A 25,985-nucleotide genomic window follows, 5' to 3' on the forward strand; every position below is an offset into this window, starting at 1 on the left:
ACACCATTTATGAATTGGTGAGACAGGGGGCAGTTCACAGGATGACATCCTAGCAAAGGTCTGAAGATGTTCCTTCTTTTTATGAGCAAATTGTCTTAAAGGATTGGTCTCCGCTCTGTGCCTTGGCTTTCTCAGAATGTACTCACTCACTTTCGGTGATCTGGGATCTTTTACCATCATACAGAAACATTCTCCCCAGAGTCACTTACTTATCTATTGCTATGAAACAAATTACTTCAGGCCTGATGGCTTAAAACAACAGTAAACATTTATTTATTATCTCTCACCAGCTCTGCGGGCCAGGAATTCAGATATGGCTGGGTTGCTGTTTCACTGTCACTAGATGGCCAGGCTGTGTGGCCAAGGTTAAAAGGCAGGTAAACACCACCCAGAGAAGAGACAAGTACATGATTCAAGGTCACTGAGAATAGACAATATGCACACGAGGCTCAGGTGGTACAGCATTTACTTATAGCAGGAGGAGAAAAAGTGTGTACAGGATCCAGCCCTCTGCGATGCCTGGGTACCCTGTGGCCAGCAGACCCCTCCACAGCCAGTGCAGGTGAGGTACCCAGTGCAGGTGATCCCACAATATGGGGTCCCGCAATGTAGAAGGACCCAAGCCCTCCCCCACAGGATCTGAAATACAGAAAACTGGGAGCTTGCCCAAGGGCCTTGGCTGCCCATACTAAGCAAAACAAAGAAGTACACACTGAGCATAAAACAGGGAAGAATATTCCCACACAAGGCGATAAGCCCAGCACAGGCTGTGAGGGCTCTTTATCTCTTGGTAAGGAAGTGTTCCAAGCCCAGGGCCCATTCTTATATGGCCACGTAGGGGTAGAATGATCGCATGCATGGGCCAACCTTTCCCAACAGCGGGCCAGGGCTGGCTCAGGCCTTCTTCATGAGGCTGCATCAGGTATCGCCTAGGGTTACAGTCACCTGAATGGGGCTGGAGGACCTGCTTCTAAGGAGGCTCACTACAGAGCTGGCAAGGCGATGCTGGCTATTGGCAGACCAAACTTCACTACTTTTATGGGGATTTACAAACATTAAACTATGTAACTGGTTGGCAATCACAAGTAGCTACAATCGTTTGCAGAGATGCAACAGGCAAGTGTAGGGGTTGGACATCCAGGCTCTGAAGATAGGCCTGCGGTAGGTGTGGTTCCCATACATGACCCCGGACAAGTTGTTCAGCCACTGTAAGGCCGTAAAATGAAAATAACCGCAAGAGTGTTTACCACCCAGAATTGTTGTGAGGACTGAATCAGGTGATGCTCAGTATTTAGCACCAGAGTAAGCATTTCTTCCATGTTTGCTGAAGGCATAAGCAAATGCACACACACATACTACATTCATGGACACTCAGCCACCCACCGCCACATGGAAGGCAGGCTGCCTCCCCTCCTCCTGTGTCACAAGTCTGAGAGTCCTCTCCGATGACCCCACGATCATTCCCACTTGTTTGCTGTTTTAGCTTTCAGTCTGTCTAGTGTTTCCTGTACCAGAGGCATCTCCTCCTTCCCTCTCATCCCAGTTACGGCACATACCTACTGATCGAGATCCTGAAACAAACCCTTAGGAAAGCCGTGAAAGAATACCCAGAAGAGACCATATTCTAGAAAGGTGGTATCATCTGTGTGTATGAAAAAGCCCACAGAAATGTAGAGCTCCCTTACACACCACCTTTTCACTGCTAACATTCTAGCTTTCCAAATCATATTAAAACAATGGCAACAACATACAATCTGTGTGCTACTCCCAGCTCTAGATACTTCTGTATCATCTTTGTCCCATGAGCGGTATTGTTCATCACTCTTTACTCTTAATAGGTGTTATGGAGTGAACTATATCCCTCTGAATCAACATGTTCAAGGCCTGACCGCTGATGTGACTATATTCAGAGACAGGGCCTTTAGGGAGGTAATTAGGGTTAAATGAGGACTTAAGGGTGAATCCTTATCTTATTGGACTGCTGTCCTTATGAGACACCAGGGAGGCACACACAGAGAAAAGACCATGTGAGAACACAGCTAGAAGGTGCCCTTTTGCAACAAAAAGGCCCCCAGGGAAATCAACCTTGCACTACTTTGACCTTGGGCCTCTAACCACCACTGTCAGAATAAATGCCTGCCATTTAAACCACCCAGTCTATATACTTTATGTTATGCAGCCCTAGCAAACTAATACGATAAGCCTTTTTTCCCCCACCCCTTAGCCTTAGATGAATACAGCCTGGCACTTACATTTTATCCCTCAGAAAGCCCATATAAGTAATTAAAAGATAAAATAATTTGCATACCTAGTGAGAGGATTCAAGATGTTTCCTTACTGTGTAATCGAATTGATATTTCTATCAACCCTGATAAGATAGGCAGGACAAATGTTTAGTACCTCATTTGGCAGAGGAAAAAACCCACAAGCTTAAGTGGGTTTCAGGCCTCACTCAGGGCTACACGGTGGATGATGGATGGAAGGACCTCAGATCCAAATTCCAGCTCAACTCCACTGAACCCTGCACTCTTTCCTCACCATGTACAAGTGGACAGTTCTCGCTACGTGCTTTCCTGTATGCAATTTTCAACCTCTTTTACTCTCCTTTAGCTCTTTATTTCCTTCAAAAGCCATGGAATAGTGCAAAAAGAGCTTGGAGGTAAGGCAGATGTCACCGAATAGTATAGGTCGTCCCTGGAAAGGGTCACTCACCACTAGGCGCGCCCCAAGGATCCGTCGGTAGGAAGTCTTGGCGTTTCTGACTCCTTCTTGCAGAGGCTGCTCGATGTGGGCAAAGCACTGGTCAATGGCCTTCTCCAGAAGCTGTACCTTCTCTTCCGCAAATCTCCGCAGGTCACTCATGTGCAAGTATTCATTCTAGGGACAAGGGCCATCAGAAGCATGAGACCACCCCCTTGCTAAGGGTACTTCCTCTCAAACTTTCCTGCCTTTAGGCTTGTCCGCCAACACAAGATTTAGCCGAGCTAATCACCCTCAGATGATCTCTCTCATCCCAGTCTAGCATTTCTCAGGGCACAGACCTCCTTAAGTTTTGTGGATTGGAGAACACAATAAATATATGCCTCTTGCAACTTACTTAGGTGTCTAATCCATTAGGCTTTTCGAGAGAATAACTAGTAAGATAAAAATCCAACTGCTGTTAAAACATATTTTTCAATGATATCTGATTCTACATATTTTTTCAATGATATCTGATTTAGTGGGTTTTGACTGAACACAAAGCAATTTTTGATGGTAGTGTTTCTCAAACTTTAACATGTGTGCAAATCACAGGGAGAATGTGTTCAAATCCAAAAACCTGAGATTCTACATTTCCAGTAAGCCCTCAGGTGATGCTGATCTGCTGGGCCCTGGACCCTACTTTGAATAACAAAACCACAGGGCACAACAATAAAGTTATAGCCCTTTCTTCAAAGGAGAATACAGTCTAATCAAGGAGGAAAAGATCTACTGAAATAATACAAGGGAGAGACAGCCTTGACCCCTAGGTTCCAAACTGGGAATTGTGTAGTGTTGTTCCCTGTGTGAGAATCCTGGGGGACCCCACGGCGCCTGCAGCAGCTGGAAGCCATACTACTTAGCTCAGCACTTGCCAGGGCTCAACCCACTTCTCCAGCACGATCAGCTCTCTGATTTCCCAAAATGTCATCCCATCCCAGGGTATCTGCTCCTGAATTGGCTACCATTTCCCAAATGTGCCATCCCTTGTGTGACCCCCATGCCTTTGCACAAGCTTCCCATCCTTCCAGATATAGCTCCAAAGTACGCATGGGGTGGAACTGGGGCCCTCTTTCCTGTGCTTCTACCGCATTTTGTGCATCCCTGTGTTACAGCCTTCCTCCTGCTGTGCTAGGTCAGTCCCGTCCCAGATCTCCTTTCCTGACTTGGAACTCGTTGAAGGATCTACAGACTGTATTATTCATGTTTGTTTATTCAGGCATTGCACAGGATGTGTGGCTGATAAATAATTTGGCCTCAGATATTGTTAGATACCCCAGAGAAACTGTTAGATAATGTGGGCTTTTAAATTCTATTCCAAATTTGGTGATAGAAATAGCTCTTAAATTGATGTGTGACCTTAAACAAATGACTGAGCTTTTCTGGATCTTGATTGTATTGAAGTGATGAGGTGGAATGTTCCTGATAACAAGAGTTCCTCATACTCCCATACTCTGTAAGTCTTAGAATAGGTGAGTTTTAAAATTTATGGAGACTATTCAGCTTCAGCAAACCCTGGGGATTCTCATGGTTTTTCACCAGTAAGAATCTGGTAAGCCATACTTTTCTTTCAGAATGCTTTCTGGATTCTTTTGAATTTATGGCATGACTGGTAATCAAAAGGAAATAAGAAAGGAGTCACCAACAGAAACACTATAGGCAAGATTCTCACAAAGGCTCACACTCAACAAATCCTTGTTGAATAAACAAAAGAATGATAATAATAAAGAGCAGTCTGGGAATAAAAGAAAAAAAAAGAAAAGGAAAGGATACAATCTACTATGAATAAACACCCAGTTCATTCAACATTGAGATGTCATAATCAACTTCTTACTGATTCATAAAAATAATGACTAGATTCCTGTTCATTTAAAATCACTAACTGCCCAAACTTTATATGTATTTTTTAATTTGAGTCATAATCTTAAAAACTGATACACCGCCACATTCTTAGGTTTGATTTTTTTTTTTTTAGAATGCATAGACACTGACAAAACTCTTTCCTCCCAACTTTCCATCAATGAATGAAGACAGACCAATATCTGAGGCCAAAGAATTTTGACGAAAAATGCTGGCAAAAGGCTATGTGAAGGGCTACCTGAGAAGTGCCAAGGAGCCACCTCCCCTGTGTTTGCTGTCGCCTACAGCCTGGCTGCAAGGATGGTACTTTGTCCCCACATGGGCTTCCCCTCTGCCTTTGCAGAGGAGAGCATGAGGAAGGGCACTTCTGAGTTTGATTGCAAAATGCCTTGTCCTCGTGTTTGTAAAGCAAACCAACCACACGCGGCACCACATTTGATTTGTTTTCCATCAGCACTTCCAAAAGCAATCTTTTGCTGGGCAGAAAGGCGATTTTTACCCTGAAGAACTTTTTCGGGAAGTTAGAAGGTCAAACACTTCCCTGGTATTTTAGAGGACACAGTCAAATTAGAAAATCTCAGATTCCACAAGGTTTTTTGTTTGTTTTTGTTTTGTTCTGTTTTGTTTTTTAGTTTTTCTTTTAATTACAGACCTAGGCCAAAATGAAGCATATGAAATATGATGAAAAAAGACAGGGAATCTCACTCTATATGTCACTTTTATACAGAATTGCTAAAATGCAGACATTTGACCAAAACTGCAAAGGCCATCTACAGCTGGCATTGCTTACTCTTCACGTTGAGGTCAGGTTCTCATGATCTGCTCCTCCAAGCCACTCCATGGGGCCAGGCCAGGTGTACCTGCCCGCATGCTCAGGACCAGCCCCTGGAACTTTCATAGAGCCCTACTGGTTCACTTGTTCTGCGTGACAAGAAGTTGGACACTTTGGTTTTGCAAATCTCAAGTTTGAAAGTAAGTGTGGAAATAAACACCAACCAAATAAGGACCTGCAAATGCTGTTTTTTCAGAACTTGCTATGGCAAGAGAGTCAGCCACCATCACTTGGGTTTGGCAGAAATTTAAAGGCAAGCAGAAGAGTGGGAAGGCTTAAGGTATGTCCTGATCTGAGGCCACTGGCACAGGAAAGCTGTTGGTGGGCTTACTGGGAGCAAGGGTACTATGTGATTCAGCAGGGTGCATATTTGGCTTCTCTGGTTGGAAGCAGGGATGAGGATTAGGGAAGCTGTCAGTTATTAAGCCATTAGCCTATTTGGGGCTAATTATTACAGACATTATTGATTAGCTTATTGGATTGTTCCTAGAGATAGCAGTCTGATTCCCTATGATTCTAACTTACAGCAGCTGCTCTCCCAAACTGATTATTATAGACAAGGGGGTGGTTTCCTAAGCACGTTGCTGAAGGCTTTGAGTCAGAGTACTGGTTTTTTTTTTTATGTTTATTTATTTATTTTGATAGAGTGAGAGCAAGGGACGGAGAGAGACAGAGAGGAAGAAAGAATACCCAGCAGGCTCTGCACTCACAGAGGCACAATATGGGGCTGGAACCCATGAACTGTGAGCTCATGACCTGAGCCAAAACCAAGAGTCAGATGCTTAACCAACTGAGCCACCCAGGTGCCCCCAGAGTTCTGTTTTAACATACGATTGCCCACTTGTATACTCAGCTCCTCACAAAGAAGCAGTGCACTTGGTGATAGGTTGCAGCAACAAATCTTCCTCCAAACTCTCCCAACCTCTAATCTAGCAGCCTATCCATCTTATTTTAGGGTAAAAAAAATAAGTCATCCACCAAAGAGATAGATTTGTCCATTACTATGAGAAAAGTAATTTTGAACTGGCCATTCAGAAAGTCTACATTCTAGATCATGAAGATAAACAAGTAAATGTCCCTCCTAATTCCCTTCCTTTCACATTATTTTGCTAGGCTTCTCTGAGTTTGAGATTCTGATGGCACCAAGGCATAAAGGAAATCCTTAGACAGATGAAAAAATTTGGGGACTGGAGGCATAACCATGCCTCAGTAGGATAACCAAGAACTGTCAGTATTCTACTAGATTAAAACAAACCATTTCTGTTATCACTTAAACACATTCCATCTGATTCAAGTCTCAGGAGAAGTGAAAGTAGCTCCTGATTGTTTTTACATTTTGCTCTCAGCCCATTTAAATATTATTCCTTTCTTTTTTTTACCCAAATGTCACAATTTTAACTCCTTAATTATCTTTTCGTCCCCTTTGATTTTCTGAGCTTAGTAACTTTCTTTGATATGAAAAGAATAATTTTCGTAAGTTATTTTTCTGACTTGAGAATGTTCTGCCCTGGCTGGGAGGCAGAACACACACACACAGGTATCTCTCATACCGGCAGGTTTTCCATACAGTTGAAACTGTCTGTGAGGAGCAGTAAACCGAAGGCTTCAGTAACATACTTGGTCACCATCCTCCTCTTCTTGTCCAGAAGGCTTTTCCTGATATAGCCTCTTAACTTGGGGATTTCTGGAATTCACAGGCAGCACAAACAATTTTAAAAGGCCAGAGTTCACAGCAAATAGAATCCACCAACATTAACAGATCAGAATGGCAGTCTGAGTTAACCACGGTTGAGGTCCTACATGGGCCGACTGCCTACTTACTACACCAGCTTTTCTGAGGGTATTTTTTTCCATGTCTAGGATCAACAATAGAACTCCCCTATGACCCAGCAATAGCACTGCTGGGGATTTACCCAAGGGATACAGGAGTGCTGATGCACAGGGGCACATGTACCCCAATGTGCATAGCAGCACTGTCAACAATAGCCAAATCTTGGAAAGAGTTTAAATGTCCATCAACTGACAAATGGATCAAGAAGATGTGGTATATATATATATATATATACCACACATACAATGGAGTATTACATGGCAATGAGAAAGAATGACATCTGGCCATTTGATGGTACTCGAGGGTGTCATGCTAAGTGAAATAAGTCAGGAGGAGAAGAACAGATACCATACATTTTCACACATTTGTGGAACAGGAGAAACTTAACAGAGGACCATGGAGGAGATGAAGGTGAAAAATAGTTAAGGAGAGGGAGGGAGGCAAACTGCAAGAGACTCTTGAATACTGAGAACAAACTGAGGGCTGATGGGGGAGGGGAGGAGAGAAAGGAGGGTGATGGGCATGGAGGAGGGTGATGGGCATGGAGGAGGGCAGTGGGGTGAGCACTGGGTGTTATATGGAAACCAACTTGACAATAAACTATATTTTAAAAAAACAATAATGAAGCCAGAAGTCAAATGATTTTAACGCTGGTAGATCGGCAATAATGAATATTCATTTTATTTAGTGGTACACGTCAAACTAAGTAGAAAAGTACAGCCTGCTTAAAAACATTGGCACTTCCTTTTGGACTGCTACTTACCAGGATAGTTGAACCAAAGGTGCCCACAATCCCAGATACTCAGCTCTTCAGCCACCCTAGATTTTTCCATCTATATCAAATAACCCTAAATATGAAAATCACTCGTGCCTGCTGTAGAAAGGATGAGAACCTCTGCTGAGTGGGATTCGGGGTTAGAAACTCAGCTTAGTCTTATTGCTTTGTTAGTCAGAAGGTAACAGATGTCTTCCTACTTTTTCCCCCATTATTCCCATAAGTGGAACTTTTGAGAGAGAGAGAGAGAGAGAGAGAGAGAGCAAATGCGTGAGGGGCAGAAAGAGAGAGAGAGGGAATCCCACCAGGGAAAGAGAGAGAGAGAAGCAAGGCTCACCCAAAGCAGAACTCCTGCTCACCTGAAGTGGGTTTTGTGCTCCCCCAAAGAAGGGCTGGTGCTCACCCAAAGCAGGTTTCATGCTCACCCAAAGTGGGGAGTGGAGCTCACCAAAAGTAGGAGCTCATGCTCACCTGATAAGAGACTCGAACTCACAAACCATGAGATCATGACCTGAGCCGAAGTCAGATGCTTTAACAACTGAGTCACCCAAGTGCCCGAGTGCAAATTCTTCTGTATCTCCTTGCTTGTGCCATGCTGACCATTTCTTTTACATCCTTGTTTAGTAAGTTCCCCCACTTCTAGACACATTTTACACCGTTTACCCCTTTACCTCCTCTCCCATGCAGACGTGTCAGGTAAAACACATGCACGTCTTAAGCCATTTTAAGCTCAGATCAAAGTCAAGCTTAGGTCCTGCCTACATGCCTACTTTTCACTGAGTGCTCCAGTCACACAGACCTTTAGGCTCTCTGGACTGTACCACTTAACCAAGCTTTATTTTTACTTTGATCGTTTACACTTGGATTAGTATTTGCTCCTCATCTAAATTTTAAGTTCTGAGAAGGGTCATATCTTCTGCTTCTTCCTCCTCAGAGACGCAGCACATAATAGAAGCTCAGTAAATACTCCTAACACCTGTAGCAGGATGAGTGAGGAATCTCAAGCCAAATACTTAGAAAGGACAACCCAATCGCTGACCTCTACCAGCTGAGTAGACTTTGGATGAAAGAGAAATTGTGGCCTCACGATAATACATAGAGACAAACAAATACATTTACCAACAGGTATGGGAACTGTGGCAAGCTGGAAATGCGACACAGAAACTTCTAGAGAGGGAAATTCAGAACTCAACTTGAGAATTTTAGAGACTGAGAAAAAATACATATAAATTACCAGTTTCTTCCTCAGTGAGGAGGGTCTGCTGCCAGTACTCCTGGGCGCTGACTGTGTACACGAGATCGGAGGCCTCCAGGACCTTGGAGTCTGCGGGCAGTTTGCTCTGAAGTGAGAGAGGCACACAGAGCACAGAATACTCAAACGTGGTCAAGGAAACAATGCACAGGCCTTATAAGAGCCTTCAGCAAATTTCAGGTCACCCGCTCTCGGTGTTGCAAGAGCCCCTTTAAGAACACACACGGCTGTATGTAAGGTCTTCCTACCTGTCCAGGCCTCATAAGGGTGGAAGTTGTAAGAAAACTGCTACATGGAAACTATTCTCTCGGGAAGTAAAAATAGCAGTTCTAAGGGTTCCTGGGTGGCTCAGTCAGTTAAGTGTCCGACTTTTGATTTCGGCTCAGGTCATGATCTCACAGTTCAGGAGTTTGAGCCCCATGTCATGCTCTGCACTGACAGTATGGAGCCTGTTTGGGATTCTCTCTCTCTCTCTGTCCCTACCTATCTCTTTCTCTACCCCCACCCCCATAATTTAAAAAATAAATAAAAACAGCAATTCTAGAAGGAAATGTATAGAGAAAATAGTTTAAAGTGAACCAAAATATTCAGAGAGGGGAAAACTACCGTGATGCACTGTGGAAAGAAAAAAAGCACACCTCCAGCAAAGGCAGTGCCGAGCTGCACCAGCATGTGTGCGCCCACAGTGCACAGCTCTCCCCAACTCTGCCTTCAGTGACATCACTCTGGTAGCTGGAGACTGGCAACAGTGGGAATCAGCAAATGCTAGGAATCAGGGCTTTTGTGGTTTGCTTCTTTTACTTATTTATTTATTTATTAAAAATATTCTTAATGTTTATTTACTTTTGAGACAGAGAGAGCACGAGTTGGGGAGGGGCAGAGAGAGAAGGAGACACAGAATCCAAAGCAGGCTCCAGGCTCTGAGCTGTCAGCACAGAGCTCAACACAGGGCTTGAGCCTGCAAACCATGAGATCATGACCTGAGCCAAAGTCTGACATTTCACTGACTGAGCCCTCCAAGTGCCCTGCTTCTTTTATTTTTTAAACAGAGAGCTGGTTATTATATATTTACCTACACCCCACAACACTGGGCAAAGGTTGTGTAAAAAAGTACAAGGTTCTTAGCTGGATGGTTAGTGAGTAACCAGACACATTTAAAAGCAGAATAGGGGCGCCTGGGGGGCTCAGTCGGTTGAGCGTCCGACTGCAGCTCAGGTCATGATCTCACAGTTTGTCAGTTCAAGCCCCACACTGGGCTCTGTGCTGACATCTCAGAGCCTGTAGCCTGCTTCCAATTCTGTGTGTCCCTCTCTCTGACCCTCCCCTGCTCATGATCTGTCTCTCTCTGTCTCTCAAAAATAAATGTTAAAAAAAATTTTTTTAAACAAAATAATGTTTAAGTAAATGATAGTTTGAAATGGCAAGGAATTAAGAATGTGAGAAAATGTTTTTTATGATTAGAAAAATCATCACCACAGAGAAGTAATACTGCAGTTATACACAAATATTGTTCCCTAATCTTCATTTTTCCCACTTAAAAGAAAAGAGAAAAAATCACAAGAAGCGTGCATGTGTGTGCATAGGTTTGGGGGCAGTAGACTTCCTGAGGCAAAGATACAAAAGAGCTGAGTGAGTAGTCCACTGAGAGAGGCCAGATCCATGTCTGACAAGGGATAAGCTCGTGTAGTCAAGGCTGGAATAGAGAGACCAGGATAGGCTCTTCCAGGAACTTCACACACTATAGGCAGGACTGAAATGATACGGAAGATCTGCCAAGATTAACTTTTTCCCTTTCTGATAGAGTTTTGACTCTAAGGAAAAAGTTTAGAGAAAGTTGAAACTATCTTCCACCAGGAGATAAAACTGATATGGAATTAAGTTTAAGTAGGGTTTTAAAACAGTTGAAAGCACTAAGTATGCCTAGCTGTGTCTAGGTGTTTCCATTATTTAAAACCTTGCCCTAAGTTTTATATACCTCTTCTAAAAATCACTGAAGACTAGTTAACACTTGTGCTTGTTATTATAGTGAAGAATAAAATATTTTTATAGTGTTGGTGAAGTGACTACAGTATGCAAGTTCTACTTTATTACAAAAGAGATGTAGTTACACCTGGAAGGTAGGATCCAAGAGATAAGCGGGTACTCATCAAATTATCTTATGGAAAGAATAGTCACTGTTGTAATCGTGCACATTGTTTGTTACCACAGTTTGTAAGAATATTTTGTATATGAGAGAGGAGAAACCTGTATCTCAAATTAGAAGGGATACTAGGGGTACCTGGATGCTTCAGTTAAGTGACTCTGGCTCGTGTCATGCTCTCATGGGTCATGAGTTCAAGCCCCACATTGGGCTGTCTGCTCTCAGCACAGAGCCCGCTTCAGAACTTCCGTCCCCTTCTCTGCCCCTCCCCCACTCATTCTCCCTCTGTCTCTCTCCCTTTCAAGTAAATAAATAAATAAAAACTTTTTTTAAAAAATAGAAGGGATACTAGATGGAAGCAGAATCAAAAAGAGATTGCAAAGCTAGAGATCAGTAATACAAATCATGACCCCATTTTCAAAACATCTATCTTTTCTAGCTCCATCATCAAAATAATTTTGCAGTGATACCACCACGCCCACTTCTTTTGCTTATATTAAATTGTTTAATATGAACCCCTAGCACCACAACTTTTCTTTTTAATATTATTTTTTACTACAAGAAGCCCAAGGGTCTTTGAGAGTAGTAGGTCCATGTCTTAGGACAGGGAAAAATAAAAGGGGCATGAGTATTTTGTGGTTGCCAAAGAGCAAAACTATTTCTAAAAATGTCTGAGTAAGGCTAAAAGGAACCAGCTTAAATCAGAGGCTCCTGTTGGCCAAGACATGAACTTGAACTTCAAAAAGAACACAATAATTCTATGAAAAGCCATGAGTCTGTTATAACCTTCAAACTAAGTAAAATAAGGAATAATAATAATAAGAAATATATATGTGTTGGACTCTGCCACTGATTCATGACCTAGGGCTCCTAAATTCCTTATAATTAGGAGTGACAGGAGAATCCTTTGTTCTAATGTTTAGTCTTTGACCCCAGTTTTCAGCATAGAGTCATTTCCTAAATGATAAGAGCACTAGAAGCATCTCTTGTTCTTTTTTTATGTTTGTTTATTTATTTATTTTGAGAGAGAGAGAGCACAAGAAGGGGAAGGGCAGAGAGAGAGAGGGAGAGAATCCCAAGCAGGCTCTGCACTGTCAGAGCCTGACATGGGGCTCAAACCCATGAACCGTGAGATCATGACCTGAGCTAAAACCAAGAGTCAGATGCTTAACCGACTGAGCCACCCAGTGCTCTGAAGCATTTCTAGTTCTTGTATTTGGTCTTTGACTCTAGTACCTGGTACACAGTTCCTAAATCACTTGGAATTTCCTAAGTGATGGGAGTGTCTTTTTTTTTCTAATGAGGAAACTCTGGGTGAGCTCCTGAATGGGGGCTGGTCACAGAAAGATCGAGCTATTAGAAGTTTGGAGTTTTCAGCCCCACCTCCCATATTTCAGAGAGAGTAGAGGGGATAAAATAGAGTAAGTGATGATGCCCTATGTGAGAAAACCTCCATAAAACCCCAAAAACATGGGTTTCAGAGAGCTTCTAGGTTGGTGAACACATACACATACCAGAAGGCTGATGTGCTCCAACTCTGGGGACAGAAATTCTTGCATTTGGGCACCCCTCAGACTTTTCCCTATATATCTCTTCGTCTGGCTGTTCATCTGTATCTTTTATCATATCCTTTATTATATAAAACACTAATAAATGTAAGTAATTCTTTCATTGCATTATATGAGCTGTTCTAGCAAATGATCAAATCCAAGAGGGAGGAAGTCATGGGGAACTTCAATTTGCAGCCAAGTCAAACACAAGTTGTGAATAAACTGAGGACCTACTGTTTGCAACTGGCATTTGAAGGAGGGGGCAGTCGTGTGGGACTGAGCCCTTAACCTGTTGGATCAGATGCTGCATCCCAGAAGATACTGTCAGATTGAGTTAAACTGCAGGACACCCTGCTGGTGTCACAGAGAATTGCTCGGTGTGGGGAAAAATTCCAACACAGGTGTCAGGAGTATTGCTAAGTGTGTTAGCATGGATTGGAAGAATTAATCCACACTCCCCAAGGATATCTACAGATTCAATGCATTCCTATCAAAATACGAACAACATTTTTCACAGAACTAGAACAAAAAATAGTAAAATTTGAATGGAACCACAAAAGGCCCCAAATAGTGAAAGCAATGTGGAGAAAGAAGAACAAAGCTGGAGGTATCATGCATCCAGATTTCAAACTCTACTACAAAACTACAGTTGTCAAAATGGTATGAGAGTGGCACAAAAACAGACACAGATCAATGGGAGAGAAGAGAGAAATAAACCAATGCTTGTATGGTCAATTAATCTACAACAAAAGAGCCAAAAATATATACAATGGAGAAAACACAGTCTCTTCAATAAATGGTATTGGGAAAACTGGACAGCTACATGCAAGAGAATGAAACTAAACTACTTCCTTATACTATATGCAAAAAAAAAAAAGCTCAAAATGTATTAAAGAGCTAAGTGTAAGACCTAAAGCCATAAAACTAAAAGAACACAGTAAACTTTTGAATATCAGTCTTAGCACATTTTTTTTTGGATCTATCTCCTCTGGCAAGGACAACAAAAGCAAAAATAAACAATTGGGACTATATTGAACTGAAAGGCTTTTGCATAGAGAAGAAAATTGTCAACAAAATGAAAAGGCAACCTACTGAATGGAAGAAGATATTTGCAAACCATATGTCTGATAAGGGGTTAATATCAAAATCTATAAAGAGCTCACACAAGGGCACACAAAATAAAACAAAAGTCCAGTTAGAAATGGGTAGAGGAAATGTCCATCAACTAATGAATGGATAAAGAAGATATGGTGTTTATATATAATGCAACATTACTCAGCCCTCAAAAAATGACACTTTCTGTGTGCAACGACATGGATACAGCTAGAATGTATTATGATAAGAAAAATAAGTCAGTCAGAAAAAGACAAATACCATATGATTTCACTCATGTGGAACTTAAGAAACAAAACAGATAAACATGTGGTGAGGGGAAGAGAGGAGAAGGAAACAAGTCGTAGGAGACTTAATGATAGAGAACAAACTGAGGGTTGCTGGGGGTGGGGGATGGGCTAAATGGGTGATGGGCATTGAGGAGGGCACTTGTTGGGATGAGCAGTGGGTGTTGTACATAAGTGATGAATCACTGAATTCTACTCCTGAAACCAATACCACTGTATGGTAACTAACTAAAATTTTAAATAAATAAATAAATAAATAAATAAACAAATAAAGGATAAAGGAACTGGATAGACATTATTCCAAAGAAGACATATAGCTGGTCAACAGACACATGAGAAATGCTCAACCTCACTACTCGTCATGGAAATGCTAATTCCAGCCATAAGATATCACCTTATACCAGGCAGAATGGCTGGTATCAAAAAGATAAGAAAGAACAGGTGTTACTGAAGAGGCAGAGAACAGGAACCCCTCATGCACTGTTGGTGGGAATGTAAATTGGTACATCCACTCTAGAAAATAGTATGGAGGTATCTGAAAAAATTAAAAATAGAATTGTAATACCATGTGATCCAGCAATTCCACTTCTGGGTATTTGTCTGAAAAAACTGAAACACTACTAATTTGAAAAGACACATGCACCCTTGTGTTCACTGCAGCTTTATTTAGAGTGGGCAAGATACGGAAACAACCTAAGTGTCTATTCATGGATGAATGGATAAAGAAGATGTGTTATACATATATACTGTGGAATATTACTCAGCCATAAAAAAAGAATGAAATGTTGCCATTTGCAGCAACATAGATGGACCTCCCGGATATTACACTAAATGGGATGAGTCAGACAGAAGAAGACAAATATCATATGATTTCACTTATTTGTGCAATGTAAAAGACAAAACAAATAAACAAACAAAACAAAATAGAAACAGACTCACAAATACAGAGAACAAGCTGGTGCTTGCCAGAGTAGGGGTGGATGAAAGGATGGGCAAAATGGGGGAAGGGATTAAGAGGTACAAAATTCCAGCTGCAAACTAAACAAGCCATGGGCTGTAAAGTACATAATATCGTAGTAACCTGGTGACAGATGGTAACTAGACTTATTTTGTGGTGATCATTTTATAACATAGAATTGTCAAATCACTACATTGTACACCTGAAACTAATATAATATTGTGTGTCAATGACTTCAATTTAAAAGAAGAAGTATTATGAGTGTGTTCCTAGCATGAGAACAAAGGAGGGACACAGGGGAGTAGTATGGCTTTCTTTACAGGCACCGTAAAACAAAGGTAAAATGTTGTAGGTAAAAGGACATACATGAGACTGTAAACACCCAGCTCTCTTCCACCTACCGCATACATTAGTCATCCAGACACACAGATGTGAACTCCCTAACATCTCTCGTACGTCCCTCCTCTCTTCTAGTCCTGCAGTGACTGCCTAGTTCAGGCTCTTAGCACCTCCTGCCTTGGTTACAGGAACAACCTCCAACTGGTCTCCCTGAATCCAATCTTCACTTGCCCCTCCCACATCCATTCTTCTTAATAACAATCTTTCTAAAATACTTAGTATTTCTGAATTAAGGTCCATAAATGTAGCCTCAGGGGTCCGCCATTTATCCTACAATATTTTTTCCTAAGTTTTATAATAAAAAATAAGCATGGACATCTATATAAATGACTACCTTATAATCAACTTATGTCTCACATTTTTTATGACTAAGACTAAATTTGCTCCATGAGAAGGCATGCATTCCAAGTAAAGGTTTCATATTAATTCAGACTGAAGTCACATTAGTTTTGTCTCATTGAAACCGGCATTTGAGAATTGCTCAGTCAAAGATTCTGGCTTAAGTATGAGATCTGACTATTCTGAATTAGAAACAAAAGCTTTGAAAGTTTCAACTCCACATTATACATCATATGATTTTCTGCATCAACGTAATTGAATTCAAAATATGGAATGTAATTAAATACAGAACTGGACATCAGGACATGTGTTTTCACGATGACCCAGCACTGAAGATTTGGTTTCAGCAAAACCAAAACATCTATCACCTTCTACTAACCCTGATGTACCACTTCTATGTTTCATTAATATTTTATCTTAAGCTTGGTTTCAGTTTTATAGTAGTGTGAGACTATTACAGGAAGAAGTTTTATGTTTATAACTATTTCCATGACAGAATAACAAAAATGATTTAAGAAAACACCAAGATCCCCACAGAACAATTTCTCAAGCTTGACAAACAAACATAGTGCAGGCTTTATCTTCCAACGCTTCGGCCAAAGGCCCTTTCTCCCACTTGTTCATCTTACTAAAAACTGTTGGCATTTTAAAAAATATTTTTAATATTTATTTTTGAGACAGAGAGAGAGACAGAGTGTGAGCAGGGAGGGGCAGAGAGAGAGAGGGATACAGAATCGGAAGCAGGCTCCAGGCTCTGCGCTGTCAGCACAGAGCCCAATGCAGGGCTCAAACTCAAGAACTGGGAGATCATGGCCTGAGCTGAAGTCAGACACTTAACCAACTGAGCCACCCAGTGTCCCATGACTTCTGTTTTTTTAAATTCTGCTCAAGAACACGAGGAGTTTTCCCTGCAACTCTCTGAAGCACACATCCCTCTACTCACTCGGACTGCCGTGTGATCCGCCCATCCTCTGTTTCCCTCAGCGCCCAATGTATTCCTGCAGCGAGTCACCCCTAAACAGTGCGGTGATCTCTAATTTTACCTGCACATATATCTCAGTAGACCGTATATTCATTCAATCCTTCCAACAACCACAGGAGGTAGACACTGTCATTTCCCAATTCTACAGATGAAAAAGTGGAGGCTCAGAGAGAATGGTAATTTGCCTAAGGTCACAAAGTTATTAATCAGTAGGACTAAGTTAAGTCCAAATTGTCTACTCCAAAGCTTTTGGCATAGCTATGACGTAAGACCAAATAGACATGTTTCTGAAATTCTGAGTGGTTGAGAAACAGAAAAAAATACATAGGCAAATCTGTTAACTCACCTTTAGTTTTTCTTTGAGAACTCTATTCCTTTGTAGCTTTATCACTTCATTTCTTTCTAAAACGGCTTCTCGCTGACTCTGAATAGCTCTCTAGATTGGGAAAAGAAATGAAAACATGGTAGACTCCAGGGTTATCAAGAGCAATATGATGGTAAGACACACATTTCTTCTGGCATATGTCATTTGGCCCAGACAAATGTGCATGTGTTTGAATTTTATAATATTAATCATGAAAAGTATTATTTAAAAATAACTAATTCATGCGTATGTCCAAACTCACTGAGATATTTACATTAAATGTGTGCAATTTTTTGCATATCAATTATATCCCAATAGAGCTTAAAAAATAAAAAGTAAAAATAACTAGTCCATACTTACATTTCCCACTTTTCTTTCCCTGAAATGAAAATTGTGACAATTACTGTATGTAACAATTACATTATGTTTCATGGCAGTCTTTCAACTTTCCATGAAAGCAGTATATATTTTCAGTCTTAATACATTTGCATACATGTTCTCTCATCTGACCCACCTCCAGTGTCCATTTGAAAAAATTGTCTCTATTTCTTAATGTTTTGTTGGTGGTAGAATTTTCTGTAACTTCACCCACTGGCCCAGTCTCTCTCTGGGTTCCCATAGTACTTTGTCCCTCTCTTATTCCCTCTCTTATTTTTTTAATGATTATTTATTTTGAGAGAGGAAAGAGAGAGAAAGGAACAGAGAGAGAGAGGAACAGAGAGAGAGAGAGAGAATCCAAAGCAGACTCAGCATTGTCAGCACAGAGCCCAACATGAGGCTTGATCTCACAAACCATAAAATCATGACCTGAGCTGAAATTAAGAGTTGGACACTTAACCAAATGAGCCACCCAGGCGCCTCAGTGTGTCCTTCTCTTATAAGCTTTAACCCTGTTTTAAGACAGTGATTTGAGTGACTAGGCAATATGCCTCTCTGAATCTGCAGCCCCTACCACCGTGTTCAATAAAGGTTTCATAAGTTCGATTGAATTATGTTTAGTTGCAGAACTGGCCCGGGAAGAAAGAGCAGGAGGTATTGTTCTGGGGTGGGGGGCAGGGTGAAGGGAACCTTCAGGGGGAAACAAAGAAGCTAGAGTTCCAACCTAGCCCAGGAAAGTGAGAAGTAGGAGGAAAAGCCTTGGCCTATTTCTTCACCCAAACTATTGTCTCCGCTGAGTGAATTCCTGGAGAATTCAAGTTTCAGTGGGTGTGAGGGAGATGACAGATGACAGGTAAAGATCCTCTTATTAGAGCAAAGAGGTATTAACAACATTACATCTGGTGACCATATGCCCCATGTACCCAGGACAGACCAGTTCATACCTGCTGTTCCTTTGTAAGAGGTAATAATACCCCTTTCTACCTTCAATCTGTGCCAATACAGAAGATAAGTTATAGCTCTCCTGCGTAGGGATCTACATGGAAATCAGTGTATTTTTTAAACATTGATTAAACTCTAAAATGTTTACCTTCCAATTAAAATATTGTCAGGATATGACTCTTGTCAGAATGCTGCTACTTTTGGCCAAAGTTCTGAAACTTTGAGAACCTTGCTCTAAATGAGTTTAAAATCTGAAACAGAATGTGACACTCCAAAGCTGTACCATGCTGGACAGTACTACAGAAAGTGCCTACTAGCTGTGGGGGTGTCCACGCTTCCCGTATCTGTGGGGGGCAGTCAGGACCGTCACACTGCACACCTCTAGGAGGTGCTCTTTGTATCTCACACACGTGAGTGGCTCCCCTGGAGCCGTAAAGGGGACAGCATTAAGCAATGTCACTGGAGGAGGGGCCCCAATGGTTTAGATTCCCAAGACAATCTGCCCAAGGGTCCTGATGTCCCACCCAGACTTCTCTTTCATCCCCAGTAGTCACTTCCCTAAGTCTGAGATGCCCAGGGGTCAAAGCTCTGTTGTTATGGGAGTCGGGGCCCACGGAGGAAAGCCACAGACCTGCGAGCCCAGCACGGTACCTTAGATATTCCGGCAGGTGGAGTTTGTCGGTCTTGGTGACCACCAGGGCAACGTCCTTGCAGAAGCCCCTTTGGCACGCTTTGATGCTCTCATTCAGATGGTCTTCATGGGCTCTCCCTCCAGAAACTCGTTCGATATCACTGATCACCCAGATCACTGAGCACTTATCAATGGTCTGTGAAACAGAACCACAACAGGTTTAAGAACATAAATGGTGTCTCTGTTGTAGAGGAGGTGGTCTCTTCATGTATCATTTATGGCCTCCATGCTCTGCCCCATCTCTCTGCCAGCCCCATCTCTCACCTCTCCCCATGGCACTCTCCATGTGCCAGCCAGACTAAGCTTCTGGAAGTTTCTCAGATGTGACCTGCTCTTTTATCTCTCAGGACCTTTGCACTTACTACAGCCTCTGCTCGACTCCATTTGCCCTTTGAGACTGAGGATGGGTTGGCCACCCCTCCTCTGTGTCCTATAGCAAGCACCTAGACTTACCTGCCGTTGTACCTCACAGAGCTATTGTACAGGACCCGTTCTCTGCACCACCACACTCACACCCCCTGCCCAGATTGAGAGGGACCTGATGAGAAGTGGCTATACTTTTCAACTTGAGACCTACATCACCTCAGGCACAGTGCTTGGCCCCTAATAGAGGTTTCATAGATGTCTGTGGCATTAGTGATGGATAGAATTCAAGAAATCGGACCTCTGGTACCAGATCCATCACTGGCTTGCTTTACCTCAGCTGTCTTCTAGGGAAAATTATTGTTTTTCCAGAACTAGTTCTGGTCATGCATTGACCCCAAGTTATCACCACAGGGTGTCATTTTGATATTTGGCTGCCTCTGCTTATTCACACTGCCACCATGTGGCGGCAAGGAGCCAGAAACGTTATGATTCAAGTTGAAAAGGACGATGAGCATGAAATGACAGTTTATGATAAATATCATACATACTGCTCTATTAGATATGCAACTTTGATGTGACGGGCTTTATGTGTTTATGTGTGACAAGGTTTTATGTGTTGCCTTGTGACATTTCTCTTAGTGCATTATTTCACTGGTCTTACCTCTCCTCATAAATGGAACGCTGGTCCAGCTCAGGGACCGAGTTTATTTGAGTTTCCTCAGGACAGCACTTTGCACATAAAGGTGTAATAAGCTTGTGACTTGCTAATTAAATCATTGTTTTGCTTTATGCCAATGGTTCCTAACGTGGGGCAATTCTGTACTCCTTCTCCCAGGGGCAATCTCTGGAGGAATTGTTAATTGTTATGACTTGGGGTTGGTGCTAGTGGGTAGAGGCCAAGGATGCTGTAAACATCCTTCCATGCCCAGGTCAGCACCCCCGCAACAAAGAATTATCTGGCCCAAAATGTCAGCTGAGGCTGAGAAATCTTAACCTCCAGTAGTGGGTTTCAAGTTTGTCTTTAGCAGCGGAGCCTTTTTCAAATGAAATCTGACAAAAAATTCCAATTGGTTTTTAAAAATTGAACTGCTTTAGTTGAACTGGAGGCGGAGGGTTTGGAAGCCCCCACCTTCTCCACATCCCCCCACCCACTGTCCATGACTCTCTTGGCTTCGTGGATCATTATTTTAAAACCATAAATCTCTAGAGTTAGACAAACTTCACTGTTTTCTTGAGAAGATAATAGGCCCCAAGAAGCAAAAGATCAGTTTAAGGCCACACAGCTACGGGTCCTGAACTTCTTCCCTATGTGGATGGACTCACATGTAGCAGGAAAATAAAATCAACAATTCCCACTTCCCAAATCATAATCTAATTAGGGAAGCTACTAGCTATTCGAGCAGGTTCTGACACTGTAGGATTGCAGGCCACAAGCTCCTGAAGGGCAGGGCCTCTTCCACCTCTGCATTCCCCAGTCCTGGCAAACTTCAGGTGCTTAATAAATGTTTATTAATATAAAAAGAGGCCTGCAAATCTCAGACCTTATGCAAAGCTCTGGCTGCCAGGATTTGGTAAAGACACAAAACAGACAACCTAGAGCAACCGAGCTGAAGAGTGGTTGGTACCCCAGTCACCTCACGCCCTCCCTCCCACTTTGAGCCTCAGAGCTCAAGTGACACGCCTAAAGTCTCAGGACTTCAAGGTGGCAGACAGGGACATGTGAGTTCATAGTACACTCAGCTTAGGGAAGACAAGGCTGGCAGCTGGAGAGACGGGGGAGAGAGTAGTGTGCTCTGATCTTCCTGCAAAGGGGGGAGTCTTTAGTTAACTCCTTGTGAGAGAATATCACAAAACCACAAAAATGCAGCGGAGCTGAGGCCAAGCAGAGCAGGCTGGGAACCATCCCTTCACTGTAGCCGGACCTCCTCAGAGTGGGTGTTCTGAGCCAGATCTGCTGGCTCCTCCGTTCTGAGTGGCCTTTGATAGGCTGCCCAGAGTATCATAACTGGCAGCAACTGTGGCTCTGTCCAGTGAGAGAGGCTGTTGCGCCTGGGGCCCAGCCTGGAACTAGCCAAGGCTGCCAATTCTACTCCAGGAGCTGAGACCCTGTAGAAACAAAGGCTCTCATGGACAGGCCTGAGCAGCCTACCAAGAGGAAGGACACGGGGACTGCCTTTACCTTAAAGAACTGTTAGGGGAGGTCCTGTGGGAAGAGAGAGAGCCTCAGCTGGGAAGGTAGGAAGGTGCTTTCTGGTTCAAATTCTGCCATTCAGTAGCTGTGTGGTCTTGGGCAAATTACTTCCCTTCTCTGAGCCTTTATTTCCTCATCTGTAAAATCTGGGCTCAGGCAGATTATCAGTAAACTTTCATCCTGATTCTGTTATCCTGATCGTGACTCAAATCCAGTCACAAAGCTCTGCAGCCCACAGTCATTTGTTTAGCACAAACCTGTAGAATTTAAAGTTTGCATTTGGCAGAAAAATAATAGTTCTCCAGTGAATCCTTCTACAGTGCTGGGTTGCTCCTGACTTGCTGATACCAGCCCTCCCGCCCAGTCCCCTTCCAGCTCCAGTCTTCTGTCTCACTCCCTGTGTTTCCACCCTGTGCTCTAGAACTTCTTCTGCCCAAAGGCACCCTTTCTCTCTCACACACACATGCCCCAGTCCTTCTTATCCTTTGAGCTTCCCCAGGAAGGGTAGTATTTAAGCCCACCCCCAAGTTTTCAAGCTTGTCTTCTGTGCCTCTCTCCTCACACCCCGCACCCGTTTCCTCCAGCCACCCAGGAAGACATCCTTCTTGCAACACGTGGATCCTTTGTTCCTCTGGGTCTTTGCTGCTCCCTGGCCTAGAGTAGTGCTCAATGGTTCCATTCTCAGCAATGTTCTCTGGTGATAGCTGGGCTTAAGTGCCTTCTCTGAAGTATCCCTCTCATCCAAAAAGAATTCATCAGACAAAAAAGATGTGGTGTATATATTCAATGGAATATGACTCAGTGATGAAAAGGAATGAAATCTTGCCATTCGCAACAACATGGACGGAACTGGAGCATATAATGCTAAGCAAAATAAGTCAGAGAAAGACAAATATCATATGATTTCATTCATATGTGGAATTTAAGATACAAAACAGATGAACATAATGGCAGTGAAGCAAAAATAACATAAAAACAGAGAGGGGGACAAACCATGAGAGATTCCTAAATATAGAGAACAAACTGAGGTTTGCCAGTGGAGCATTGGGTTGGGGGAAGGGCGAAGGGGTAAAGGGTATTAAGGAAGACACTGCTTGGGATGAGCACTGGGTGTTATAAGTAAATGATGAATCACTAAATCCTATTACTGAAATATAAATAAATAAATAAATTTTGATGTAAAAAATCCCATATGTTTAATGCATATCCAAATATAGACATTTGGATCTGTAATCTGTTGTATGTGACTCCATTTTGTTTACTTATTTTTTATTTTAAATCAAGTATAATACTATAATATTCTATACTATTCTATGTTATATTAAATAAACATTTATATATTTACATAAATTTTCAGATATATTGATGTTATTGAGAATTGGTGTTTATACATTGGTTTGTAGTAAAGCATTTAAAAACAAAAACAATTACAATTACAAAAATAAAAAAAATTCATCACTTTTGCTCTCCTTTTTAAGTTATGTGGTTTGTTAATTAATATGACTAACTGATTCCCTTCTGGGCTACAGGACTCCAAAGGGCATGAACTTTGTCTCTGTCCTTCCAAAACCCAATATAGAATTGAATAGATGCTCAGTGGGTGTTCACTGAAGGAAGAAGATCTCTTGTGAGAGGTAATTTCTATTTTCGAGTGTTCATAGCAGCTAGGACTTCTCTTACATCACTTCTGCCATGGATTTAGTCATCTGTAAGTTTCTTCTCTCCTGTTAGACTATAAGCCCCTTGCAGGAAGGCTCTGCTTCCCATTCAACATTGTTTTATTTTGCTTTCAGCTTTTCAGTTGTCAAGATAATGCATGTTCATGCAAAATACACAAAAAATATAGAGGTGTATGTAGTAAAGAACCCTGGTAATCATAGAAACCCCTGTTAACAGTTGGGTGTGTATCCTTCCAAAAGGCAGGATTCTACTTACGCTGTGCATTTACTAACATCACACACACACACACACACACACACACACACAAAATGTGCATGCACACATATGTTTCTTAACATTAAAGATCATGCTCCGCATCTTTTAATTCAGCCTTTGGGATTAGAGTGGGGTTTAAGAGCAGAGAAACTCTCCAGCCATCTTGTTTGGGTTAAAATTCCCAGTGTGTGAATGGGCAACTTATTTCACTTACTCACTTATTGCAACTTATTTATAAAGTAAATTCTTGGTAAATGTCTGCTACTATTATTATTATTATTAGCTATAATCTTTGCATCCTCCATGCTAAGCACATTGTCTTACATATTATATGTGTTCGATGAATGAAAAGCAAATGAACCAAGAGATAAATTCTTAGAAATATTTCAACCTCTAATCATTAGGTATAGATCTAACTATCCCAATGCTTAACTCTCTAGCTGTGAACATATATGGAGGTGCCCGGTCAGCTCTAATTTCATGTGCCAGGAATTGAACCCCTATGGTTGAAGGGGTAGACTTTTATTTCAACCACCACCTTCAGTCACAGCTGACTGCATGCGCTAAAGATAGGTACTTAATCCAGAGATTAAGTTAGCTAGGCAGTAATCACTCCCATTTTTTTTTCTCAGGAATTTGAATTAAAAGGGGCATAGAGACTACAGTCAGAGAGTCATAGGCATATGAGCTACAATGTCATTTAAAGACAGGGTTAAAGTGGTCATTTTTCACAATATGAATCCTAAGAGCTAAGTAGAGAAAGCTAAGAGACAAGCAGGACTCTGCAGAGAACTGCACAGAGAAACAGTCACAAGAACCATGCTGAGGATGAGAGAGAAAAATAGCTGCTTCTGTCCTGATGGGTGGTCCTGAGGCCTGGCTGTGTCTCATGAGATCATTTAATATTCTTCCGATTAACCTCTGTTAACTTCGGTTGCTTCAATAGGTCTCTGTTCCTTGCAACTAAACATGGCAGCAGCCTCCTGGTTCCTTGGTGCTTGGCTGTCAGCTTCTCTACCTTGTAGTCAACTTTTGGCCTCCCTTTCCCCCTCTGTCTGTATTTCCTCTGCTTACTTCTAGATTAATCTATTGCTGGTCCTTCTCCTGATCTTGTACTCTTGTTCTAACTTCCAGGTCTGCCTCATGATTCCTCTTTCCCAGTTTCTCAGGCCACACACATCCTGCCATTGCCCTGAGGCTTAGAACCTAGGAAGTAGAAGAATTTAACTCCAGTGAACTCATAAAATCCCTTAATCTGAAAGCAGAGCATTCTTGGTTGCTTTAGAACGGGTGGAGGAGTTAAGCAAAGAGGGAATGAAGCCATGTGAAAGAGAATCACCTTTTTCCACATCTCATCCCTCTTGCTGTTGAAGTCGCCAGTGCCTGGAATGTCCACCAGCACAACTCCTTCTGGAATCAACTCTGATTTGGGAAGAGTCACTTCCACATGTTTGATCAAGGGCCAAATTTGTGTCTCAGCTGATTCTCCATCCAAGTCTCTCCTGTGAGTCCGGATGTAAGGGTCCAGCTTGACAGAGAGCTCTCCTGCCTGAGGAAGAAGGACACGATCACACACACCAGACATCTTCCAGCTCCTCCGGCCTGATCGGCTGTGATCCAGGTTCAGTGAAGGCACACCAATAGTGATAAGAAACAGGATTGGGCAATGGGCACCAGGAGACCGTATCCAGTCTGCGAGGGCCTACAGTCTGAGACCCAGAAAGGACCCCGGAGACCCTTACTTTATAGATGAAGAAATCACAGTTAGAACAGAGCTTCAGTAAAGTTAGTCTCATTGGATAATGATTTCATCTTCTAAATTCCATCTCAGTTCCTTTTTTTTTTTAGGTTTTTAAAAATTTATTTGGGGGGGAGGGAAGTGCCGAGAGAGACGGAGAGAGAGAATCCCAAGCAGGCTCCACACTGCAGGGCTTGATCCCAGAAACCCTGAGATGAAGAGTTGGACGCTTAACCAATTGAGCCACCCAGGCACCCCTCATTTCAATTCTAAAATTAATGTGACTAATGATGAGGGAGCCAAAGATAAGCTGAAGCAATGCT

The 25,985-nt window shown here is 42.2% G+C and overlaps 1 protein-coding gene across 4 annotated transcripts in view; it reads right to left on the bottom strand.

Moving 5' to 3' along the window:
• Positions 1-25,985, bottom strand: part of NUGGC (nuclear GTPase, germinal center associated) — a 53,298-nt gene that overhangs the window by 10,101 nt on the left and 17,212 nt on the right. For 3 of the 4 annotated variants that reach the window (XR_003911315.1, XM_029945527.1, XM_029945568.1), the window contains 7 exons: positions 25,264-25,473; positions 19,393-19,568; positions 17,782-17,800; positions 17,404-17,493; positions 9,272-9,377; positions 6,982-7,115; positions 2,713-2,877 (listed from right to left, as the gene is read on the bottom strand). Coding sequence is in view for 3 of the 4 variants with exons in the window: in XM_029945527.1 (XP_029801387.1) it covers positions 2,713-2,877; positions 6,982-7,115; positions 9,272-9,377; positions 17,404-17,493; positions 17,782-17,800; positions 19,393-19,568; positions 25,264-25,473 (900 nt within the window). In the remaining variant the exon portion in view is untranslated. The remainder of the gene's footprint in view (positions 1-2,712; positions 2,878-6,981; positions 7,116-9,271; positions 9,378-17,403; positions 17,494-17,781; positions 17,801-19,392; positions 19,569-25,263; positions 25,474-25,985) is intronic. The other variant, XM_029945644.1, reaches the window with a different exon arrangement.

This window comes from Suricata suricatta, chromosome 1 (assembly GCF_006229205.1).
Source record: "Suricata suricatta isolate VVHF042 chromosome 1, meerkat_22Aug2017_6uvM2_HiC, whole genome shotgun sequence".
In the NCBI taxonomy this organism is placed as follows: domain Eukaryota; kingdom Metazoa; phylum Chordata; class Mammalia; order Carnivora; family Herpestidae; genus Suricata; species Suricata suricatta.